General features: G+C 41.3%; 1 protein-coding gene and 1 pseudogene across 1 annotated transcript; both read right to left on the bottom strand.

Annotated features, from left to right (window-relative positions):
* Positions 1-369: 369 nt before the first annotated feature.
* On the bottom strand, positions 370-22,610 carry RAB33B (RAB33B, member RAS oncogene family). The gene is made up of 2 exons (XM_065904477.1): positions 21,788-22,610; positions 370-3,146 (listed from the first exon to the last, which is right to left on the bottom strand). The coding sequence occupies exons 1-2, from the start codon at positions 22,034-22,036 to the stop codon at positions 2,706-2,708; spliced, it is 690 nt and encodes a 229-aa protein (XP_065760549.1). The 5' UTR covers positions 22,037-22,610; the 3' UTR covers positions 370-2,705.
* Positions 3,048-13,574, bottom strand: LOC136145815 (large ribosomal subunit protein eL33 pseudogene; annotated as a pseudogene).
* Positions 22,611-23,256: the final 646 nt, after the last annotated feature.

Raw genomic sequence — 23,256 nt, 5'->3', positions numbered from 1 at the left:
AGAGACTAATTTTACACTTGCCACATCTTCTTTCTCACACATTTTATACTTATTCATTCTTCTAAATCCTTTGACCTCTAAATCTGGAAATGTCAATCACTCTTGTGGTATCTGCCAATTGCACTGAAGTGTTTGTTCTTAAACAAGGTAGACTACTTAGCCTCACAAAAAAAAGCTACTCTATCAGCTCATTTTAAAACTTAGGGTTTTTACCTGAAAATTTCTTTAACCTCGAATGTATTCCCAAATAAATTTTCAAGTGAGTGTTTTTGTTTAATATATTATACATTACCTAGAAGCCAAGGGGAAAAAAGACTTTTTTTTTTGGTTTTATTTTCTACTCAACCAAAGAAAGAAAATAAGCTACAATTTCCTTATGTCAAAGCTGGTTTATTGAACTTCATGAGGGCAAAATTACAGTGACACTACTCCACAACAAAATTATTTAACTCTCGTTTAGATTTCAAGAAGAAATGTATTAGCAACATACTGTCATTACGAACTAACTTTATTACAGCCTGGATTAGCGTCCTTTGGTGTTCTCCCAAACTATGACTTTTCCAAAACATATCTGAAGTTTTCAACTAAAGGACACCGTTAAAACAAACTCACATGGGAGTTATAAAACTTGTGACTTGTGCTTTAAAAGTTAATAATAGCCACCATTTTGGAAGTGATTTGTCAATAGTTGGTGAAGTGTTTTAGAAATATTTTGGAAAATATCTAAAAGCTTCATCCCCATTCAACTGATAAGTATGTTCCTTTTAAAAATGAAAACATGTATAGAAAAAATTAAAACAAATCACCACAAATGGGATACAAATATTTTTAAATTAATAAATATTAAAGTGGAAAAAATAAGTCCTTTCAGAGAACTTTAAAGGATACTTACTACTCACTCCTTACAAAAAGAAATAAAGTTAAATTACTTAAAAAAATATTAATAATAGCATTGAAAAAACATAAATGTGCTTGGAAAGTCTGTAAACTTTCTTCCCCCACTTTAGAAAATGTTTTGATAAGCAATAAGCAGATTCCCTTCTTTAAAAAACTGTTAACACCCACAACAATGATAACAGCTGTCATTGTTTTGCTATAAAAATAGTTATAAATTAATATCAATTTAGATAAAGTCAAACCACTTTTAATTCTAGCATGATAAGAAAAATGGATTAATCTCATTAAAAACAAAGACAATTTCTTTTTCCTTAAGGTCTAGTGTTTAAAATAGAATAATTATTTCCCTTAATTATTATTTTCAGTAAGTTTATTTAATAGAATTATCTTGTTTTTATAACTAAATTACTCAACCAGGACCACCATGATTAAGTAAAAAATTCTAAACTAGATTAGATCACATATTTCATTGGTTTCCCACATTCTGAAAATATTTTATGTATAATCACCTTTCGGCTTAATGTCCTCTAGAATGGTAAATTCAGCAATCTTTCAGAATTAGTGAATGTGCACACTTCAGTTAGAGTTCATGGCTTACATTCCATTCATGTAATAGCATCATATGCAAGCTTATTATTTCCTATGTGCAAAGTCTTACATTCAAAAACAAAAGTATTTAGGGTAAAATACTTTCTGAAATATTCTTTCCATCACTGAGGAATTGACTAGATATTCTGTAAAACCTAATTTATTTTTCAAACTGAGGAGGAGTAGTTTGTTGTGACCATAAGATTTAAAGATTTAAACAGCAGTATACTATGACACAATTCTATTACAGAAATAAATGCAGACTCACAGCAATTATAGGTATGCCCTCAGAGTTACAATTCAAATGGAAGAGATGATGAATGCGTTTAGGCATTAAGTTGACTGGGGATGGAGGGAGCATGAGATCCTATGTCAGAACACAGTCTGAAATGATTAAAGCCCAGAGCTGGAAGGTCTCTTGTGGCAGTCAGGAACCATGTTTACTTATTTCCCCTAAACTATAACTTCTCAAATCTTTCAATTAGTTTTTTACTATTTAAATATATCAAAGTAAAGTATAAAGCACCTTATTATGTCATTTCATTTGCATTAAAATCTGATTTACTTCTGCATATTTTATAGAATTACTCTGTTTAAAAATGACAATGATACTTTTACAGACCTGATTGACACTGTCTACAAAGATCAAACATCTAGAACTGTTGGGAAAGTCATTCTTTCTGGGCTGAGAACCAGAAAACATTCTAGGTCTTCTTCCACCAGATCTGAAGTCTTAGCTCTTAAAATGTACCAATAATAATGCAATTAATATACTAACAATACAAAGAAAGAACTCTAGGGAGAGGCAAATACCAGTTTTATCCTACTGAGAATACTTCCTATTCAAAGGACATACCAGTAAGTGCCCTAAACCCTTAATATATTTTTTCAATTCCAGGAACACAGGATTAAACAATCACTGACTCTTAAAATCCCATTATGCTCTCATATGAAGCCTCCTCCTTGCGCTCTCAATGCAAAGATGTTGATTCATCCTAATATTGCTTCATTTCAACCTCACCTGAAAACTTTTTCCTTGTGGTGTCACAGTGACAAACTTGATTAAGTAGACACAAAATACAAAAATAAGCATGACAATGATAAACAGTAACGTGTCAGGATGATCCACTGTATCTGAGATTAAATTCTATGACTTATCACTGTCATACTTCAGAAGTATTTCTTTAGTCAATATTAGATACTGTAATAAAGACTGTGATTTAGCACCAGCATGTCATTGCAGGTTTTGGTTCAGGCTTCAGGGTAATTCCGTTATCAGGGGGTTGACTAAGCATTAATGGTTTGTGGCTCTTAAGCTTATGAGCCAAGGTCATAAATATAGCTTCCACGTGGTCATTATCATTGGGGTTTTTAGCAGAAGTTTCAAACAAAGGCATACTGTGTGTGTCAGCAAATTTTTGTGCCAAGTCTGTGGGTACCTGAATGGCACTTCTCAAGTCACATTTATTTCCAACAAGAATCCGTGGTATATCGGTGGCTAGCAAATGCTGTTTGCATTCTTCTATCCAAGACGGCAGGCTGTGAAAACTTGCCATGTTGGTCATATCATACACGAAGACAACAGCATGCACGTTTCTATAGTAGTGCTGGACCATGCTTTTTCTGAATCGTTCTTGTCCTGCTGTGTCCCATAACTGGATCTGAAAGTGGAAAAAAGGAGAGAAAAACTGAAAACTCCATCCAGTCATACACATAGAAAACTTTCACTACCTTTGCACGGTCCTCTGTACTTCACTTATACTACTTTGCTCCCTTCTAAAGTGTCTTTTTGGTGTTACTTATGTGATTTAAATGTCATGATGCTAGTCCAGTTACTTCATGATTAACACAAGTGTCAGAACAAGTACTTCAATTTAGCACTTTAATTCAGTAAGTCAAGTTTGTTTGGAAACAATTATACCTCAAAAATTGATTTTAAAATGCTAAAAGAAACAGATATCAGATTTTAAAAACATGTTAAGTGTCTAATTTATGCAAATCTGGTTACAATATGCCCTTCCCTGCCTTTCACTCATGTAATTTAAAATAGTAGAATTAGGATAGATGTGAAAAGTCATGGGTCTAGCCTCTACATCAACATATATATACATCTGACAAAACCCAGGCCCCTTTAAAGATATTAAATGACTAGGAAATCACTTATCTATCCTAAACATCTCTACCAATAAAAATATTCCAATACCTCCCAATGGAAATACGGGGTGCCGGGGGTGGGGGTGTAGGGGGGAATGATATCTAAAGCTAAATACAAGTCATATGTTATGATTCTCTTAAAACATGGAATTTATTGTGCCTCTGCCTAGTTCCTAAGAAAAAGTAAATGATGAGTGTACTAATCACAATGGAAAAGACTAGGGACAGAGATGCTCAGACAGCTTTTTTTTTTTTAATTTTTGATTGTGCTGGGTTATCATTACACATGGGCTTTCTCTAGTTTCAGCAAGCGGGGGCTTCTTGTTGCGGAGCATCGGCTCTAGGTAAGCGGGCTTCAGTAATTGTGGCACATGGGCTTAGCTGCTCTACCCCATGTAGGATCTTCCAGGACCAGGGATCGAACCTGTGTCTCCAGCACTAGCTGGAGGATTCTATCTGTGCCACCAGAGAAGCCCCTTAGATAATTTTTAACTGAAAGACTTGCATTATTTATAGATACTCAGAGTATGGAAGCCTAAACAGATGACTTCTCTGCTGCTGCTACTGCTGCTAAGTCGCTTCAGTTGTGTCCGACTCTGTGCGACCCCATAGACGGCAGCCCACCAGGCTCCCATCCCCGGGATTCTCCAGGCAAGAACACTGGAGTGGGTTGCCATTTCCTTCTTCAATGCATGAAAGTGAAAAGTGAAAGTGAATTCGCTCAGCTGTGTCTGACTCTTCACAACCCTATGGACTGTACCAGGCTCCTCTGTTCATGGGATTTTCCAGGCATGAGCACTGGAGTGGGTTGCCATTGCCTACTCAGAGATGACTTCTCTAGAGAATATCAATAACCTCAGACATGCAGATGACACCACCGTCAGGGCAGAAAGCAAAGAGGAACTAAAGAGCCTTCTGATGAAAGTGAAAGAGGAGAGTGAAAAAGCTGGCTTAAAACTCAACATTCAAAAAACTAAGATCATGGCATCTGGTCCCATCACTTCATGGCAAATAGATGGGAAAACAATGGAAACACAGGCAGACTTTATTTTCTTGGGCTCCAAAATCACTGCAGATGGGGACTGCAGTCATGAAATTAAAAGACGCTTACTCCTTAGAAAAAAAGGTATGATCAACCTAGACAGCAGATTAAAAAGCAGAGACATAAAAAAATAAATAAATAAAAATAAAAAGCAGAGACATTACTTTGCCAACAAAGCTCCGTCTAGTCAAAGCTATGGTTTTTCCAGTAGTCATGTATGGATGTGAGAGTTGGACTATAAAGAATACTGAGCATCAAAGAATTGATGCTTTTGAGCTGTGGTGTTGGAGAAGATTCTTGCAAGTCCCTTGGACCGCAAGGAGATCACACCAGTCAATCCTAGAAGAAATCAGTCCTGAAAATTCATTGGAAGGACTGATGTTGAAGCTGAAACTCCAATACTTTGGCTACCTGATTCGAAGAATTGACTCATTAGGAAAGACCCTGATGCTGGGAAAGACTGAAGGCAGGAAGAGAAGGGGACGACAGAGGATGAGATGGTTGGAAGGCATCACCAACTCCATGGACATGAGTTTGAGAAAGCTCCAGGAGTTGGTGATGGATAGGGAAGCCCAGCATTCTGCAGCCTGTGGAATGGCAAAGAGTTGGACATGACTGAGTGATTGAACTGAAAGCAATACCAAAGGAAAGGAAAACTGAGGGGATACTGTAGACAGCCCCCAAAGTAAGTCGTATATAAAAGAGCAAGTGCTGAAACATGGTAGTAAGTGCTCAATTAAGACGTAATGAATTAATGAATACACTTTAAAAATGTGGCTAGAGATGGAAATATTGATCACCACTCTCAGGCTACCTTAATTTTTCAGGTCTGATTTTTTTCATCTTTTTTTTTTTTATGGTAGCTCTTCTTAGTTCAAGTGTATCCATTTTTTAAATAGTCTCCCTTTCTTCCTAAGTCTAACTTTGTTCAAGGTAGAAATATAATATAAGGCATATCCTGGAGATATTGCGGATTCAGTTCCAGACCACTGCAATAAAGCAAATATCACAATAAAGCAAGTCACATGAACTTTTTGGTTTCCTACTGCATGTAAAAGTTATGTTTACACTATATTGGTAAAGAATTCGCCTGCAATGCAGGAGACCCTGGCTCAACTCTGGGTTGGAAAGATCCCCTGGAAAAGGGAGTGACAACCTGCTCCAGTATTCTTGCCTGGAGAATTCCACGGACAGAGAAGCCTGGCGGGTTACAGTCCATGGGGTTGCTAAGAGTCAGAACAACTGAGCGCTAACATGTTGAACTTTCAAAAGGTGGAAACAATCCAAATACCCACCAACTTAAGAATGGGTAAATAAAATATATATCCATATAATGGAACATTATTCAGCCATAAAAAGGAATGAAATATTGACACATGATACAACATGGATGAACATTATGCTTAGTGAAAGAAGCCAGACACAAAAGACCATGCATCATAAGATTCCATGTATATGAAACTTCCACTATAAGGCAAGTCTCCAGAGATAGTAAATAAATTCGTGGTTGCCAGGATCTGAAGGAATGGGAAGAATGAGAAGCGACAGATAATAATGGGTAAGCGGTTTCCTTCTGGACTGGTGAGATGTTCTGGAATTCGTAAGTGATGATGTGACACAGGCTTGTGAACATACTAAAAACCACTAAATTGTCTATTTTCAAAGCATAAATCTTAAATATCTGGTTTTTTTTAGAATGAAAAAAAAAATCCCACTTCAAACTATATCTTTAACATTCAGAAAGATATTTTGGGAATGATTTGGATGATCTATATAAGAGCTGTCCATGCAGATGACATGATCCTCTACATAGAAAACCCTAAAGACTCTACCAGAAAATTACTAGAGCTAATCAATGAATATAGTAAAGTTGCAGGATATGCAGATGACATGATCCTCTACGTAGAAAACCCTAAAGACTCTACCAGAAAATCACTAGAGCTAATCAACGAATATAGTAAAGTTGCAGGATATGCAGATGACATGATCCTCTACGTAGAAAACCCTAAAGACTCTACCAGAAAATCACTAGAGCTAATCAACGAATATAGTAAAGTTGCAGGATATGCAGATGACATGATCCTCTACGTAGAAAACCCTAAAGATTCTACCAGAAAATCACTAGAGCTAATCAACGAATATAGTAAAGTTGCAGGATATAAAATTAAAACACAGAAATCCCTTGCATTCTTATACACTAACAATGAGAAAACAGAAAGAGAAATTAAGAAAACAATACTATTCACCATCGCAACAAAAAGAATAAAATACTTAGGAGTATATCTACCTAAAGAAACAAAAGACCTATACATAGAAAACTATAAAACACTGATGAAAGAAATCAAAGAGGACACAAACAGATGGAGAAACATACCATGTTCATGGATTGGAAGAATCAATACTGTCAAAATGGCAAAGCAATCTATAAATTCAATGCAATCCCTCTTAAGCTACCAACGGTATTTTTCACAGAACTACAACAAATAATTTCTCAATTTGTATGGAAATACAAAAAACCTCAAATAGCCAAAGTAATCTTGAGAAAGAAGAATGGAACTGGAGGAACCAACCTGCCTGACTTCAGACTCTACTACAAAGCCACAGTCATCAAGACAGTATGGTACTGGCACAAAGACAGAAATATAGATCAATGGAACAGAATAGAAAGCCCAGAGATAAATCCACAAACCTATGGACACCTTATCTTTGACAAAGGAGGCAAGGATATACAACGGAAAAAAGACAACCTCTTTAACAAGTGGTGCTGGGAAAACTGGTCAACCACTTGTAAAAGAATGAAACTAGAACACTTTCTAACACCATACACAAAAATAAACTCAAAATGGATTAAAGATCTAAATGTAAGACCAGAAACTATAAAACTCCTAGAGGAGAACATAGGCAAAACACTCTCCGACATAAATCACAGCAGGATCCTCTATGACCCACCTCCCGGAATATTGGAAATAAAAGTAAAAATAAACTAATGGGACCTAATGAAACTTAAAAGCTTTTGCACAACAAAGGAAACTATAAGCAAGGTGAAAAGACAACCCTCAGATTGGGAGAAAATAATAGCAAACGAAGCAACAGACAAAGGATTAATCTCAAAAATATACAAGCAACTCCTGCAGCTCAATTCCAGAAAAATAAATGACCCAATCAAAAAATGAGCCAAAGAACTAAACAGACATTTCTCCAAAGAAGACATACAGATGGCTAACAAACACATGAAGAGATGCTCAACATCACTCTTTATCAGAAAAAAGCAAATCAAAACCACAATAAGGTATCATTACACGCCAGGCAGGATGGCTGCTATCCAAAAGTCTACAAGCAATAAATGCTGGAGAGGGTGTGGAGAAAAGGGAACTCTCTTACACTGTTGGTGGGAATGCAAACTAGTACAGCCACTATGGAGAACAGTGTGGAGATTTCTTAAAAAACTGGAAATAGAACTGCCATATGACCCAGCAATACCACTTCTGGGCATACACACCAAGGAAACCAGATCTGAAAGAGACACGTGCACCCCAATGTTCATTGCAGCACTGTTTATAATAGCCAGGACATGGAAGCAACCTAGATGTCCATAAGGAAGCCGTGGTACATATATACCATGGAATATTACTCAGCCATTAAAAAGAATTCATTTGAATCAGTTTTAATGAGATGGATGAAACTGGAGCCCATTATACAGAGTGAAGTAAGCCAGAAAGATAAAGAACATTACAGCATACTAACACATATATATGGAATTTAGAAAGATGGTAATGATAACCCTACATGCAAAACAGAAAAAGAGACACAGATGTACAGAACAGACTTTTGGACTCTGTGGGAGAAGGCGAGGGTGGGATGTTTAGAGAGAACAGCATTGAAACATGTATATTATCTATAGTGAAACAGATCCCCAGTCCAGGATGGATGCATGAGACAAGTGCTTGGGCCTGGTGCACTGGGAAGACCCAGAGGGATTGGGTAGAGAGGGAGGTGGGAGGGGGGATCGGGATGGGGAATACATGTAACTCTATGGCTGATTTATGTCAATGTATGACAAGACCCACTGAGGTACTGTAAAGTGATTAGCCTCCAACTAATAAAAATAAATGAAAAAAAAAAAGCCGTCCAAAGAACTGGAACTTTCTTCCTCTTTTAATAACGTTTTCCCAGCTCAGATATTCAAAATTCATTTCATTGATGAATAATGATTTATAATGCTTTAAGCAGAGTACATATTTAAAACAATAAAAAGTACACAAGAAGGTAACAGACCAAAACATGAACAATGGTTGTCTTTTGCAGAGAACAGACTCATGGACACAGAAGGGGAAGGCCAGGGTGGGATGAATTGAGAGAGCAGGACTGAAATACATACATTACCGTGTGTGAAACAGACAGCTAGTGGGAATCTGCTGTGTATCGCAGGGAGCTCAGCCTAGCACACCGTGACAACCTAGAGGGTGGGATGGGTGGGAGGTGGGAGGGAGGGGACATGTATATTACCTATGGCTGACTCATACGGACCTAAGGCAGAAAACAAGACAATAGTGGAAAACAATTATCCTCCAATTAAAAGTAATTTTTTAAATGATTGCATTTAAGCCAAATTCCCCCCTTTATTTCTACTTTTCTGTTTTCCGTAAAAAATTACATTTGTTTTAACAAACTAAAGTTAAAAAAAAATCATGCAGAATTTAGACCTGTCTCAAAGAACTGTGCAAGTCCTCAATAAATGCAAGTGGTGATGATGAGGACATTCATGCTTAAGAAAACTTGTGTGTTTAAGCTGGGATTGACGCAACAATAAGCCTCCTCCCATCAATCTTACTCAAAACATTCTGATCATATCAAGACTTCCAGGAAAGAAGTATGGGATAACTCCTCACACTTGACCAGAGAGCCTTAAAGTATATACTACGTTGGTGAGTCACTTACAAAGAAATACCGCTGTCTCTCAGTATCCATGGGGGATTGGTTTGAGGAACCCCCACCAAAATCTAACACCAAAATCCAAGGATGCTCAAGTCGTTTATATAAAATGGCATAATATTTGGATTTAACTTACATCTGTATTCTTTAAGTCATCTCTAAATTACTTATAATACCTAATGCAATGTAAATGCTATGTAAACAGTTGCCAGCAGTGGGCAAATTCAAGTTTTGCTTTGGGGAATTTTTTTTCCCCCAAATATTCTCTTTTAGATACAGAGGGTCAACTGAATTTAAAAGGAAGCTTCAAATTTTCACTCACTGAATTACTAGAACAAGTGAAGGCCTAGGACACACTGTTACACTGTCTGCTGCCTTTCAGGTCTGCACTGAGGTGAGGGCAGAGAGGACAGGCCAACTGATAAAAACTGTCAGCCACGAAGGCTGGAGAGAACTACGACTGAGAGAAAGAGACAGATATAGCTCCCCAATGGGGGAACAAACCTTATGATAACCTAGAAAAATCTTCAGGTTTAGCTCTGAGTGCAGTGGTTCACAATGCTTAGAAAAGAAGAGAAAATGACACTTTGGAAACTAAGGAAGGGACAGGCTTTTGTCTGGCAGATGTTAAGTTAGGAAGTGCTTTCAGAGCGATTTTTCCCAACTTAATATCTTAGGAAAGAGAATGGCTCACAGGTGCTTTTATAGGGTATTCTCCCATTTGAGACATTATAAAGACAACATAAAATATACTTCTAAAATATTTCATGAATCCTGACTTTAAATCCAAGTATCAAGTTCCAATACAAATGGCAACCCGTTTGCTAAATCCTGAGAAGCTTCTTACTATTCGTGAAAGCTCTTTTTAGTAGTTTTATTACCAAAATGAGAAATGATCTGGCAAATTGATTTAATACTTTTTTGCTTGACTAAAGAAGATAAAGTATTAGCACAAATCATCTTTCTTTCTTTGATCAGCTATCAAATTTCCTCTTCCCCTGTTCTTTCAAAGACCACATTTTTATTGTAGCTCAGCTGGTAACAGCTCAGTTGGTAAAGAATTCGCCGGCAATGCAGGAGACCCTAGTTTGATTCGTGGCTTGGGAAGAGCCTCTGGAGAAGGGATAGGCTACCCACTCCAGTATTCTTGGGCTTCCCTTGGGGCTCAGCTGGTAAACAATTTGCCCACAATGCAGGAGATCTGGGTTCAACACCCAGGTTGGGAAGATCACCTGGAGAAGGGAAAGGCTACCCACTCCAGTATTCTCGCCTGGAGAATTCCACGAACTATATAGTCCACGGGGTCACAAAGAGAGTCAGACACAACTGAGCGACTTTCACTTTCACTTTTCACTTTCAGCTGGTAAAGAATCCGCCTGCAATGCAAGAGACCCCGGTTTGATTCCTGGGTCAGAAAGATCCCCTGGAGAAGGGATAGGCTACCCAGTTCAGTATTCTTGGATTTCCCTGGTGGCTCAGATGATAAAAAATCTGCCTGCAATGCAGGAATATCCCCGGAGGAGGGCATGGCAACCCACTCCAGTATTCTTGCCTGGAGAATCCCCATGGACAGAGGAGCCTGGTAGGCTACAGTCCATGGGGTCACAAAGAGTAGGACACAACTGAGTGCCTAAGCCTGGCACTGTTCTTTCAAAGAACACATTTTTATTATTTTTGCTTCTAAGCAGCCTATATAAAAGATCATCTGATGATTACACAAAAGCTTCTATTAATAGCTTGATGATGTAAATCAACATCATGACTAGTATTAGTAACACTGTAACAGAACTCTTTCCTTTTAGCATACTGTAGTAGTAATATGTACATCTGACGTATAGATCCATATGGCAAATTTCAAAAATAAATTTTAGCTTCCCTAACAAGGAGAAGTGACACATTTTGTGTGACTAGAAATACTTTAAAGGAAGAATTTAATTACAGCATAATGCAAGAGATACGAAGTCAGCAAGGAGAGAAAGGAAGCAAGAGCTGGGCTGTAAATTCCAGCCCAGCCACCAGTGTGGGACCTTGATCCAGTCATTCACCTTTTCAAAAGCCTCTTTTAACCTTAAAATCAGGGCTAATTTACATAACATAATGAGATCATCTTCTTTCTTTTTCATTAGCTGTGGTCTTAAGAGTAAAGAATACACATAATTTGGAAACAGCAATCTTAGCTATCCTCTGTCCCTAGGCTTCTCTGCTTATTTATGCATTTTCCATTATTACCATCTCTCCTGAAGGTATTAGTGTTCACTCAAAGAATTGATGTCTTTGAACTGTGGTGTTGGGGAAGGCTCTTGAGAGTCCTTTGGACTACAAGGAGATCAAACCAGTCCATCCTAAAGGAAATGAGTCCTGAATATTCATTGGAAGGACTGATGCTGAAGTTGAAACTCTAATACTTTAGCCACCTGATTCAAAGAACTGACTCAATGGAAAAGACCCCGATGCTAGGAAAGATTGAAGGCAGGAGAAGGGAACAACAAAGGATGAGAGGGTTGGATGGCATCACCGACTCAACAGACATGAGTCTGAGCAAGCTCCATCAGTTGGTGATGGACAGAGAAGCCTGGCGTGCTGGAATCCATGGGGTTGCAGAGTCAGATATGACTGAGCAGCTGAACTGAACTTAAACTACTCATATTTACTTGAGGTTTTGCACAGCCCAAGCATGTTCCAAGCACTATCTTATTTAATATACATGGCCCTAATGTCCACTGTTTCCCCATCTATGTCCCATGAAGTGATGGGGAATAGATGGGGAAACAGTGGAGGCAGTGTCAGACTTTATTTTTTGGGCTCCAAAATCACTGCAGATGGTGACTGCAGCCATGAAATTAAAAGACGCTTACTCCTTGGAAGAAAAGTTACGACCAACCTAGATAGCATATTAAAAGGCAGAGACATTACTTTGCTAACAAAGGTCCGTCTAGTCAAGGCTATGCTTTTTCCAGTGGTCATGTGAGAGTTGAACTGTGAAGAAGGCTGAGTGCCGAAAAATTGATGTTTTTGAACTGTGGTGATGGAGAAGACTCTTGAGAGTCTCTTGAACTGCAAGGAGATCCAACCAGTCCATCCTAAAGGAGATAAGTCCTGGGTGTTCACTGGAAGGACTGATGCTGAAGCTGAAACTCCAATACTTTGGCCACCTCATTCGAAGAGTTGACTCATTGGAAAAGACCCTGATGCTGGGAGGGATTGGGGGCAGGAGGAGAAGGGGACGATAGAGGATGAGATGGCTGGATGGCATCACCGACTCGACAGAAATGAGTTTGAGTAAACTCTGGGAGTTGGTGATGGACAGGGAGGGCTGGCGTGCTGCGATTCATGGGGTCACAAAAAGCCGGACACGACTGAGTGACTGAACTGAACTGAAATGAATGTAACAATTACCCAATCTTGCAGATGAGGAATTTGAGGTTTACTAAGGTTATGTAACTCACCTGAGGACACAAAGAGACTATGAAGCCTTTTTTTTTTTTAATTGAAGTACAGTTTACAATTTAATTGGATTACAATATTGTTTTCATTTCAGGGGTACACCACAGTGATTCAGTTATGCTATGAAGCCTTTTTTTTTTTTTTTAAACAAATTCACACTTTCATTTACTTACTGTTCGATAAATTTAAATCCTTGATGGGTAGAGCATCACAGGGATTCTGCATCCAATGACCTTAACAGGAAGGTTGCTTCAGAATTTGATACAAACCATGCTACTGTTTCCACAAGTGCCAGTTACCTTTCCCCACATAACTCTGCTTTTATTAGGTTTTCCACCAGAAGTTACTGTGCTGTTTTTGCTTTGTACACGTAAGTACACCTCTTGCCTAGACAGAATTCAGTTTCATCTTGAACACAAATATCTTCAATTTTACAAAGGGCTGTATGCTCCCTCTGAGTCCAGAGACCCTGCTCATAGCCAGCAAAACTGGCCTTGGACCACAGTCTTCCAGACATATTATTAAGAGTTATGCTAGAAGTCCTGTTCCCAGAAGGCCTCCACAGGCTCCAAGATGGTCGAAAGAGCTGTACTACTACAGACTTACAGCCAGGATTTAAACCTGGGCTAAGTGATTCTATTATGGATGAGTGTTGGTTTTCCCAGTCTAGCTGCTGCTGCTAAGTCCGACTCTGTGCGACCCCATGCCCACCATGCTCCGCCGTCCCTGGGATTCTCTAGGCAAGAACACTGGAGTGGGTTGCCATTTTCTTCTCCAATGCATGAAAGTGAAAAGTGAAAGTGAAAAGTGAAAATGAAGTCGCTCAGTCGTGTCTGACTCTTCGCGACCCCATGGACCGAAGTCCACCAGGCTCCTCTGTCCATGGGATTTTCCAGGCGAGAGTACTGGAGTAGGGGCTGTAGCCTTCTCCATCCCAGTCTAGCATACAACCCCAACTCTGTTTATTGTTCGTTTTTCAGTCTTTAAGTTATGTCTGACTCTCTGCGACCCCGTGGACTATAGCACACCAGGCTTCCCTGTACTTCACCATCTCCCAGAGTTTGCTCAGACTCATGTCTATTGAGTCAGTGATGCCATCCAACCATCTCATCCTCCTTCGCCGTCTTCTCCTCCTGCCCTCAATCTTGACCACCATAAGGGTCTTTTCCAATGAGCTGGCTCTTCACCGGGTACTGTTAATAGCATCTCATTTTCCTTGGGGAACCACCCCTCCCCTGCCTTCAATTCACATGAACACCCAGCCAGGCATGTGACCCATCCCCACACCCATGTCACCACCACAGTTTGGGGGTGGGCATATGTCACAATCCCCAAGCAGAATCACTGAGTCTCCATTTTAGTACTGGTATTAGAACTGACAGAAAAAGAAGTACTTTCTTCTGAGTTTTTAGCTATGTGAAAAAAAAAAAATCTCATTTTGCTTAAGCTAATTTGAGTACAGAAAGCTGACACAGACTCTAAAACAAAAGATCTTAACTATTGATGAAAGATCCCTGGAAAATTAATAATTCCATCATATCTCACATCTGAGTACAAACACCAATGTTGCTACTTTTCAAAGAAGAGCTATAAGAATCACGGGCTTCTGATCAGGATGGAAGAACGGGAGCTCTGGCCTGGTTCCAGGGATTCTTCAGATAGTGGAATGGCTTGGGTCTGTGAAAATGGAAACTGCTCATACCATACAGGACCCAAGACCAAACCATTGCAGACCCAAATATCCCAGTTTTCTGAGCTAAGGAGTCATAGATTAAGATTCGTTTTTAGGGTACCCCAACTGTCAATACTCCCATTCACTGAATTCCAGAGCAAATCAAATCAAGAGGACCAATTTGGTATCTTGCTAACCACCATCACCACTTCTATTTTTTTTTTTAATTTTTTAAAATTTTAATTGGAGGCTAATTACTTTACAATATTGCACCATCACCACTTGTAAGATGAATTCTCAATTTAATTCTAGTCAGGTAAGGTGTAAGATGTCTTATAAAACACTCTTTGACTTATAAACATTGGGCTACTTTTAATAAAGATCAAGACAAAACAATGAAGAAGGATAAAAAATCTGATTTCTATTTGGGTTCAGCATTAATGGCATATCCTCTTCATTACATTATGAAGCCAAGTTCTAGTTCACTATCTAAGCATGTTAACTACACTGGGCGTTTTGTCTTCATCTACCTATGCTCCCCAACTTCATCTTCATAGTCATGATTATTTCCTCCAGTTCCTCACTTCTAGCTGCCAATCCAACATTTCCACTTGAATACAACACCATCTCAACAAAGAAGTGATTAACACAAAATTTTTTTACAGAGCCTCTCAAAAATCAATCTTCCATGAAAGTGAAAGTGAAGTCGCTCAGTTGTGTCTGACTCTTTGTGACCCCATGACTGTAATCCACGAGGCTCCTCTGTCTATGGGGTTTTCCAGGCAAGAATACTGGAGTGGGTTGCCATTTCCTTCTCCAGGAGATCTTCCTGACCCAGGGATTGAACCCAGGTCTCCCATATTGTAGGCAGACGCTTTACCGTCTTGAGACACCAGGGAAGTCTATATTCCTTATCTCTACTAAAGATACTACCTACCTTCAATCAATCAGACCCACAACCTCAGCCATCTGAGTCCTCCTCCTCCTCTTCACAAAAAGCCAGTCACTGAAGTCTTTTGCCTTTATCATCAAAATATCTCTTGTGTCATCTGTTTCTTTCCATTAGCTTCCCTCATTACCCCAATTCTGGATTTCCAGAGCAGGCTACCAACTGATCTCCTGTTTCCAATATATGCAACACTTATCCGAGTCCTATATAATTTAGAAACGGAGCTGGACACTGGAGGATGTCGATGGAATTATCAGATATGGACTCTGTCCTGAATAAAACTGAATAAGATCTAATAAAGGAGGTAGACACGCAAACAGTACAAACAGCAAAGATTTAAAGACTCAGGTAAGGTGCTAAAGGAAGTTGAGAGAAAGAAGAAATAGAAAGGAGAATGAGGCAGGGAGATTCCTGACAGAGACACACTGAGGTTTATCAGGAAGAATTACATGTGGTGAAATATGGGAAGGGAGGTTATTCCAGGCAGAGTGGGAAATGCAACAGGAAACCATAGGGATAAGCAAATAATTGGCTGGACTATAGGGTACTCACAGGGAATTAATGGGGGGAAAGAAGTTAAGTTAGAAAAGCAGTCTGGAGCAAGAGAAGGAAGGTTTTATGTTTATTTTAAAAGTTGGAACTTTTTACAGTACAATGGAGAACTACTCTGGGCATCTGAGGCAGGGGAGATTACTCTCCCTAAAGGGCAACATTAATCTGGCATTTTGGCAACAATGTATAAAACAAATTAATTGAGGGCTGGGGTTGGGAGATGAGTTGAGGTGCTACAATAGAGCAGAGCATAAAAAAGATGAACTGATGCTGAAGCTGAAACTCCAATACTTTGGCCACCTCATTCGAAGAGTTAACTCATTGGAAAAGATCCTGATGCTGGGAGGGATTGGGGGCAGGAGGAGAAGGGGACGACAGAGGATGAGATGGCTGGATGGCATCACCGACTCGAGGGGCATGAGTTTGAGTAAACTCTGGGAGTTGGTGATGGACAGGGAGGCCTGGCATGCTGCGATTCATGGGGTCGCAAAGATTCAGACATGACTGAGCAACTGAACTGAACTGAAGTCCCCATCTGCTCTGCAAACAGGTTCATCAGTACCATTTTTCTAGATTCCACATATATGTGTTAATATATGTTATTTGTTTTTCTCTTTCTGACTTACTTCATACTGTATGACAGTCTTCAGGTCCATCCACATCTCTGCAAATGGCACGATTTTGTTCCTTTTTATGGGTGAGGAATATTCCATTGTATAGGGGTGAAAAAGATGAACTAGGATTTTGAAGGAAGAATGCATGAGAGAAGTCATCCATGTAGAAAACTAACTGGATTTGGGAAGCAAATGAGAGAGAATGGCGAGGCCTCCGGGATGAGGAGGACAACATCAGGACCGTGTAGGTCACACAGAGGAGAAACAGAAGAGGCAGATTTGAGAGGAAAGACAAACCCACCTCAGAATTTTGAGGGCAGGGAGGGCTTACCCAAATAGCCATGTCTACAAAATAAGAGGGAACGCAGAGTGACAGATGAGGAGTGAGGGCTGGGCCAAACAAAGCTTTGAAAGTTATCTTCATAGATGTGATACCCGAAGTCAAGAGTCTATTAAAGGAGAAAATGCAGACAGAAAACCAGTCCATCAGGGGGCAGATCCAGGCTCACTCAAGATTCATCCTCAATCGATGCCACATTTATCTTCCTAAAACACTTGGACATTTTAGCATGCATACAAAATGAAATCTAGATTCTAGCTGTTCAGAAACTCTTCAGCAATGTTGCTATCAACACCTATGCAATTCTTCTCACTTGCCACTTTTGCACGGAAACTTTAATCCTGCTGGAGCATCCTGCTAATGATACGCATCAAAATATCCCTCCAGTGAGAATGAGCCCTCCACCAACATCCAAAAATAACCTGGCAGTCACCGACTGCCTGGTTTTGTGAGTCATCTTTCTGTTGTGGTTGTTGTTCAGTTGCTCAGTCGTGTCCAGCTCTCTGTGACCCCACGGACTGCAGCACACCAGGCTTCCCTGTCCTTTGCTATCTCCCAGAGTTTGCTCATGTCCAGTGAGTCAATGATGCTATCCAATCATCTCATCCTCTGTCGCCCCCTTCTCCTCCTGCCCTCAATCATCTTCTTAGGTATATAAATTTTATCCCTATGTAGGACAGCAGATCATCTATGCAGTGTATCGGGGTCAGCAAACTTCCCTGTAAAGGGTCAGAATACTAAGTATCTTAGGCTTCACAGTCCTAACGGTCTGTTACAACTACTCAACTCGGCCACTGTGGTGCAAAAGCAAGCACAATATATAAACAAACGAGCCTGGGTGTGTTTCAATACAACTTTATTATTTATGGACACTGAAATTTAAATTTCATGTAACTTTCACTTGTCTTGAAATCCTATTCTTTTGGTTCTTTTTTCCCCAGTCACCTGAAAATGTAAAACTCATGCTTAGCTTGCAGGCCACATAGAAACAGGCAGCAGGGCACAGACAGCTTCTGGACTTCCAGTGGCGATCATTTCATAATGTATGCAAAGAACAAATGACAATGTAGGACACCTGAAACTAACATAATATTGTATATCATATTTCACTTAAAAAAAAACACACAGAAATTAAAAAACCAGGCAGCAGGCCGTATTTAGCTCTCAAGCATGGTTTGCCGATTCCTGCACTGTAACATAATTATTTTTGCCCAACAAAATGTCTTCTTTCCTTTAAATGTTTACTCATTAAATGTTTGATTTACCTATGGAGGGAGAGGCCCTCACTATTTTTCTTTAGTTAATATTAACATCTTGCATTTAACATGTACAATCTCATTCACTACAAATGACAGGTAAGCTATCCCAATATTCAAATAGAAACTGAGGATCCCTAGTGAGAGACAGAGATCAAATCCAACACTAGGTTTTAATGATTCTGTCAGTGTCTGACATTGTCACGTGCTGATATGAGAGGAAAATAGCTGCCATGATGAGGATACACAGAGATGGAAGGAGCATAAGGATTAAATACCTTGATTTAAATACCAAATGTATTTTTATTTAAGGAATTAACTATAAAATTTTATCCAAATTTAAAAATTCTCCAAACAAGATTTTACACTTTCCATTATACATATATAGTACTTAGGAACAGATTAGCAAACACAGACTTTATCACATTTTATAAAACATTTTAAGTGATTCCGAAACAGCACTGCTATAAGATACGCTTTCTGGAAAACTTATAGTCCACAAAACATTTAACACAACCTCTCACTTTTACCAAACAAGTAAAAATAATGTCTACTTACTAATAGATAATAAAGTAACACAGAGCTTCCCAGCTTTCACCTCAAGACGAAAAATTAGAAGAAATGTCATTTCAGGTTAGGCTTCCAATGCTCCAAAGAGAGAATATGAACATCTCAGTAGCACTTAAGACATAATATAGGTTAATAAAAAAGTAGCAGCAATATATGGAATAAAGCTCTTCTATATCACCTCATTTTTTTTAAGACACCAAAAGAACACTTTAAACTTTTCCCCCACCAAAATACTCATATCTTTTTCTATTACAGAAATATCTGTAATCTTTTTGACCACAATAAAAACCTCAAGTCTTACAGTTGGAAGTACAAGTCAACGGATAAGGCCTTAAGAGAAGAAAAAGAAATCCAGTGTCTCTACCAACTAGGATACCAACTCAGCGGCCCTATCAACATATGAGGTCAGGCTAAGGTTCAGGGAGGACAATCACAGAGAAAAATATCTTCTCCTTGCTCCTTTCAACCAGCAGGATCAACTCTGTGCTCCCAGATTCAACCCCTCTGAGGTTCTGCTTCACTTATCACCACCAGCACCAGTCTCAGGAGCTAAGCCTTCGATGTTACACACTGGACATTGTTCATATGTTTAATATGCTCTGAGTATCTCTTAAATTTGCACCCGACTCATCTGTGACCAAAGTATAAATGGCAACCTGGAGGGAGGTAAAGGGTCCCTGAACCCCAGCTCCTCTCCTGCCTCCAGTCGCTCTATGTTGTCACTACCCTGCTTCCATTTGGGAGGAGTACGTCCCCTTCAGCTGCCTGCCTATGCCCTACTCTATCTCCATTTCACTCTCTGATTGTGCAGTCACAGAACTGATGGTGCCAAAGAGAAATCATAATGTTAAACCTCCAGGGGAGAAGAATCTTCTCAAGATCACTAACTCTGAGCCAAGTGCCTTCTTTATGTTCTCATCTAACCCTCCCATGAGCCTGATGGGGTACTAGTGTCCCAATTTTTCAGATGAGAAAAATAGACTGAAAGATTAAGGAAACTGTCTAACCACTAGACTAGCCAACCACGCCAATTCGCCTAAGACTGAGAGGGTTCCTGGGATGTGAGACTTTACACTGAAAACTGGGCAATGCTGATCTCCCTATGAAGGACACAAAGCCCTTTCACAGGTTCAGATTTGAGCCAGGCCAGCTGGGCTTCAAAACCCATGCACTTTCTCTCAGAACTCCTCTGCCAAACAAACTCCTTCTCTAACCTCAGAAGTCCTATTATTTTCCTCCCCCAGAGGTTCCTGGGCCTAACTTAACTCTGATGGAAAATATTCAGCCTCTTATTCTACTTTTTTCTTTGCCATGTATGCAGATCTTTCTCAACTCCCTAATACAGCGCATCCGAAAGACGATCGTTCCCAGCTTGAATGGGACAATGAAAAATTAAAGCTAAGATTAAAAGGCAAGAGGGCCTACAGAGGACTGATGCCTTTTCAACTCTATTTCTCCTTTACTATCGTTGGCAGTAAAATCCCTTTGGGGATGGGGAGATGAACCAGAGATTATGTTATGCTATGCTAACTTCAGTCATGTCCAACTCTTTTGCAACCCCACCAGGCTGCTCTGTCCATGGGATTCTCTAGGCATGAACACTGGAGTGGGTTGCCATGTCCTTCTCTAGGGGATCTTCCTGACCCAGGGATCGATCCCATCTCTCATGTCTCCTGCATTGGAAGGTGGGTTCTTTACCACTAGCACCACTGGGGAAGCCCCTAGATTGGGGAACCAAAAACTAAATTGTTCATGTGTGAAGGATGTGGGTGTAGGAATGAAGTAAGCCTATTTTTTTTTCCCCCACAGTGGACTGAGGTAAAGATGAACATCCTAATTTAAAGCAAAAAAGAAATAAATAATAAACACAGTATAAGGAAGGCAGAGTAGTTCCCCGAGGCCACCTGTTTTAAGGGATTGTATGAGCAGGTGGCTGAGCATCAGTCACAGTGAAGAAGTGTGTCTAAGGTTTACACTACCAAAAGGCCTCAGCCCTGTCACTGATGCCTTATTCTCCAATGCCTCCATTCCAATCCCTGAGAATCCCAGGCTTGGCCTTGAGCTTACTACCTTCTCCACTTTTACTGGGTTATCCAGTCTCAGGAGCCACCAGTAAGACTTAAGACTTGAAAGAGGGTGGCACCAAGAATGTGGTCTGGCAACCCAATGAGGAACCAAGTACAAACTACAGAATGTTTCTGCAGGAAAACATAATTTTCTAAACAACTCAACGTCATCGGGAAACTACCATAACAAAACTGCATGCAAGAGAATACCTAGGTACTTCCTCAAAGGCAACAGGGGTTTTACTTCCACAATACCTAGGGCAGTACTCAAATGCATGTTTAACAAATAATATTTACTAAATGAAATTCCCATGCTTGAGAAATTTCACTATTTTTCCTCTGGCCTTACCTCACTAACTCCCAACACGTGAGACCCAGCCCGTAAGTCAGTTCTACACGCTGGCTACTCAATGTGGGCTCCACTGATTAGCTCCAAGTGCATCACCGGAGACCTGACCAAATCAGAACCCTGACTTGGGGGAAAAAAACCAAACAAACCCAGGTAAATCTCATGCACAATAAAGTTTGAGAAACACTGCCTTAGAAGTTTGCTATATACAAATCCTTCCAATCCCCAACTCCCATCTTCACATCAGCGTGAGAAAAGATGAAGCGCACGCCCTGCACCGGGCCAGCAATTAACCCACGAAGGGGCTGGCACACGTGTCTTCCCGGGATAACCTTCCTCCCGACAGTCTCCCATCCACTCACCTTGATACGCTCCCCATCAATCTCCACCGCTCGTTCTCGGAAATCCACCCCGATCGTAGCCTCGGTGCGGTCGGGGAAGCGGCCGGCGCAGAAGCGGTAGGTCAGGCACGTCTTGCCCACATTGGAGTCGCCAATCACGATTATCTTGAAGATGCGGGAGCGAGCCGGTGGCAAAAAACCTGAGCCCCCTGACACTGCACCGCTGGATGAGAAGCTCGCCTCGAGCGACGACTCTATGTCCGAAGCCATTCTCCCGACCCGCCCCAAAGTGAGGCGGACGGAAGGAGAGGCTGAGAGGCTGAGAGATTACGCCACCGCCACCCAGCGCGCCCAGCCCGCGGCTTGCGCTGCTCAGCGTCCCCGGAGCCACCGCCCTCCCGCAGGCAGCGCGCGTGCGCACCTTCCCGCCGGCCTCCGCCCGCGCAGGTGTGGTGCCCACCGGCCCAGGCTCGCTGACCCTTCCGCCCGGCCTACGGCTCCACCGCAGCGTCAGTCAGGCCGGGGCCCGTCTACCCGCGAAGGCACTGGGCCTGTCGGGGGCTTGTCGGCGGCGCGGAAGGCCGCTGCTGAGAAGCCGAGCAGACCGCCCCGGGCCCGGTACCCTGGCTGGCCAGGCCCCGCCACGTCCAAGGCTCCCGCCCCCGGGAGGAAGCCGCGCGAGCACTCAGGGGGCGGGGAGAGAAAGCCGAAAGGAAGGAGGTACCACCAGGCACTCTCTCGCGAGAGGGCGGGAGAGCCGCTCCGACGCTGGCGTGGGCCCGACGAGGACGTGTGAGGTCTCCGGAAGGTTCGGCGCTGTCCTCGACTTCTCGTTTGGGCTCCCCGGACTTGGAAGTGGAGGCGGGTCCTCTCGGCTCTGCGGCTGGAGGCCGCGGAGTCGGCCGCGTTCTCTGCTTCTTTCGGACTCTCAGGGTCGCGGGAGATGAGACAGCGACCAGGGCTGAGGGGCGCGAGGCGCCGCCAGAAGCCCGCTGGGCGCGGGGAACCCTTAGAGGCGAGCTCTGGGCCGCGCGGAACTTGAGTCTTGGCAGGAGCAGAGTTGTCAGTGAGCAGGCGGGAGTTCGAGGCCGCCCGCCGCCTTCGCGCGGAGAATTTCGTTAGGCGCCGAAGCAGTGTTCCGATATCCTCGGGACTCAGGTGCCCAAGTCCGGCGGCCCAAGAGAAGATCACAGGAGGGCCGCTTGGTGGCCTTGAACCCAGGAGCTGGTACTAGATGGCCTCTCTCATGAGAGTATAACCCACTGTGCCCAAGTTATGTCTTCTGCCTGGGTGACGATGATGTAGCCGTTGAATATTACGGAACACACACAGTTGTCTTCAGCCATATATCCCAGGAAAATATTAATAGGCGAGATCACCCAGCCTTAAAGAGGATTCTTTGGATCACTGAGAGTTTTCCGAGGAAACCTACCATACACTAAGTCATAGAAAAGTTCCAAAATGTGCAAAAATATTGCTTTTTGTGAGGA

This window comes from Muntiacus reevesi, chromosome 13, assembly GCF_963930625.1.
Source record: "Muntiacus reevesi chromosome 13, mMunRee1.1, whole genome shotgun sequence".
Classification (NCBI taxonomy): Eukaryota; Metazoa; Chordata; class Mammalia; order Artiodactyla; family Cervidae; genus Muntiacus; species Muntiacus reevesi.
The sequence above is the reverse complement of the archived record's forward strand: the minus strand, read 5'-3'. Positions and strand labels throughout refer to the sequence as shown.

Excerpts from the sequence above, each read along its gene's own strand:
- RAB33B (XM_065904477.1), bottom strand. The coding sequence starts at position 22,036 with ATGGCTTCGGACATAGAGTCGTCGCTCGAGGCGAGCTTCTCATCCAGC. Across the intron at positions 3,147-21,787 it reads TTGATGGGGAGCGTATCAAG|ATCCAGTTATGGGACACAGC; the intron begins GTGAGTGGATGG and ends TTCCACTTTCAG.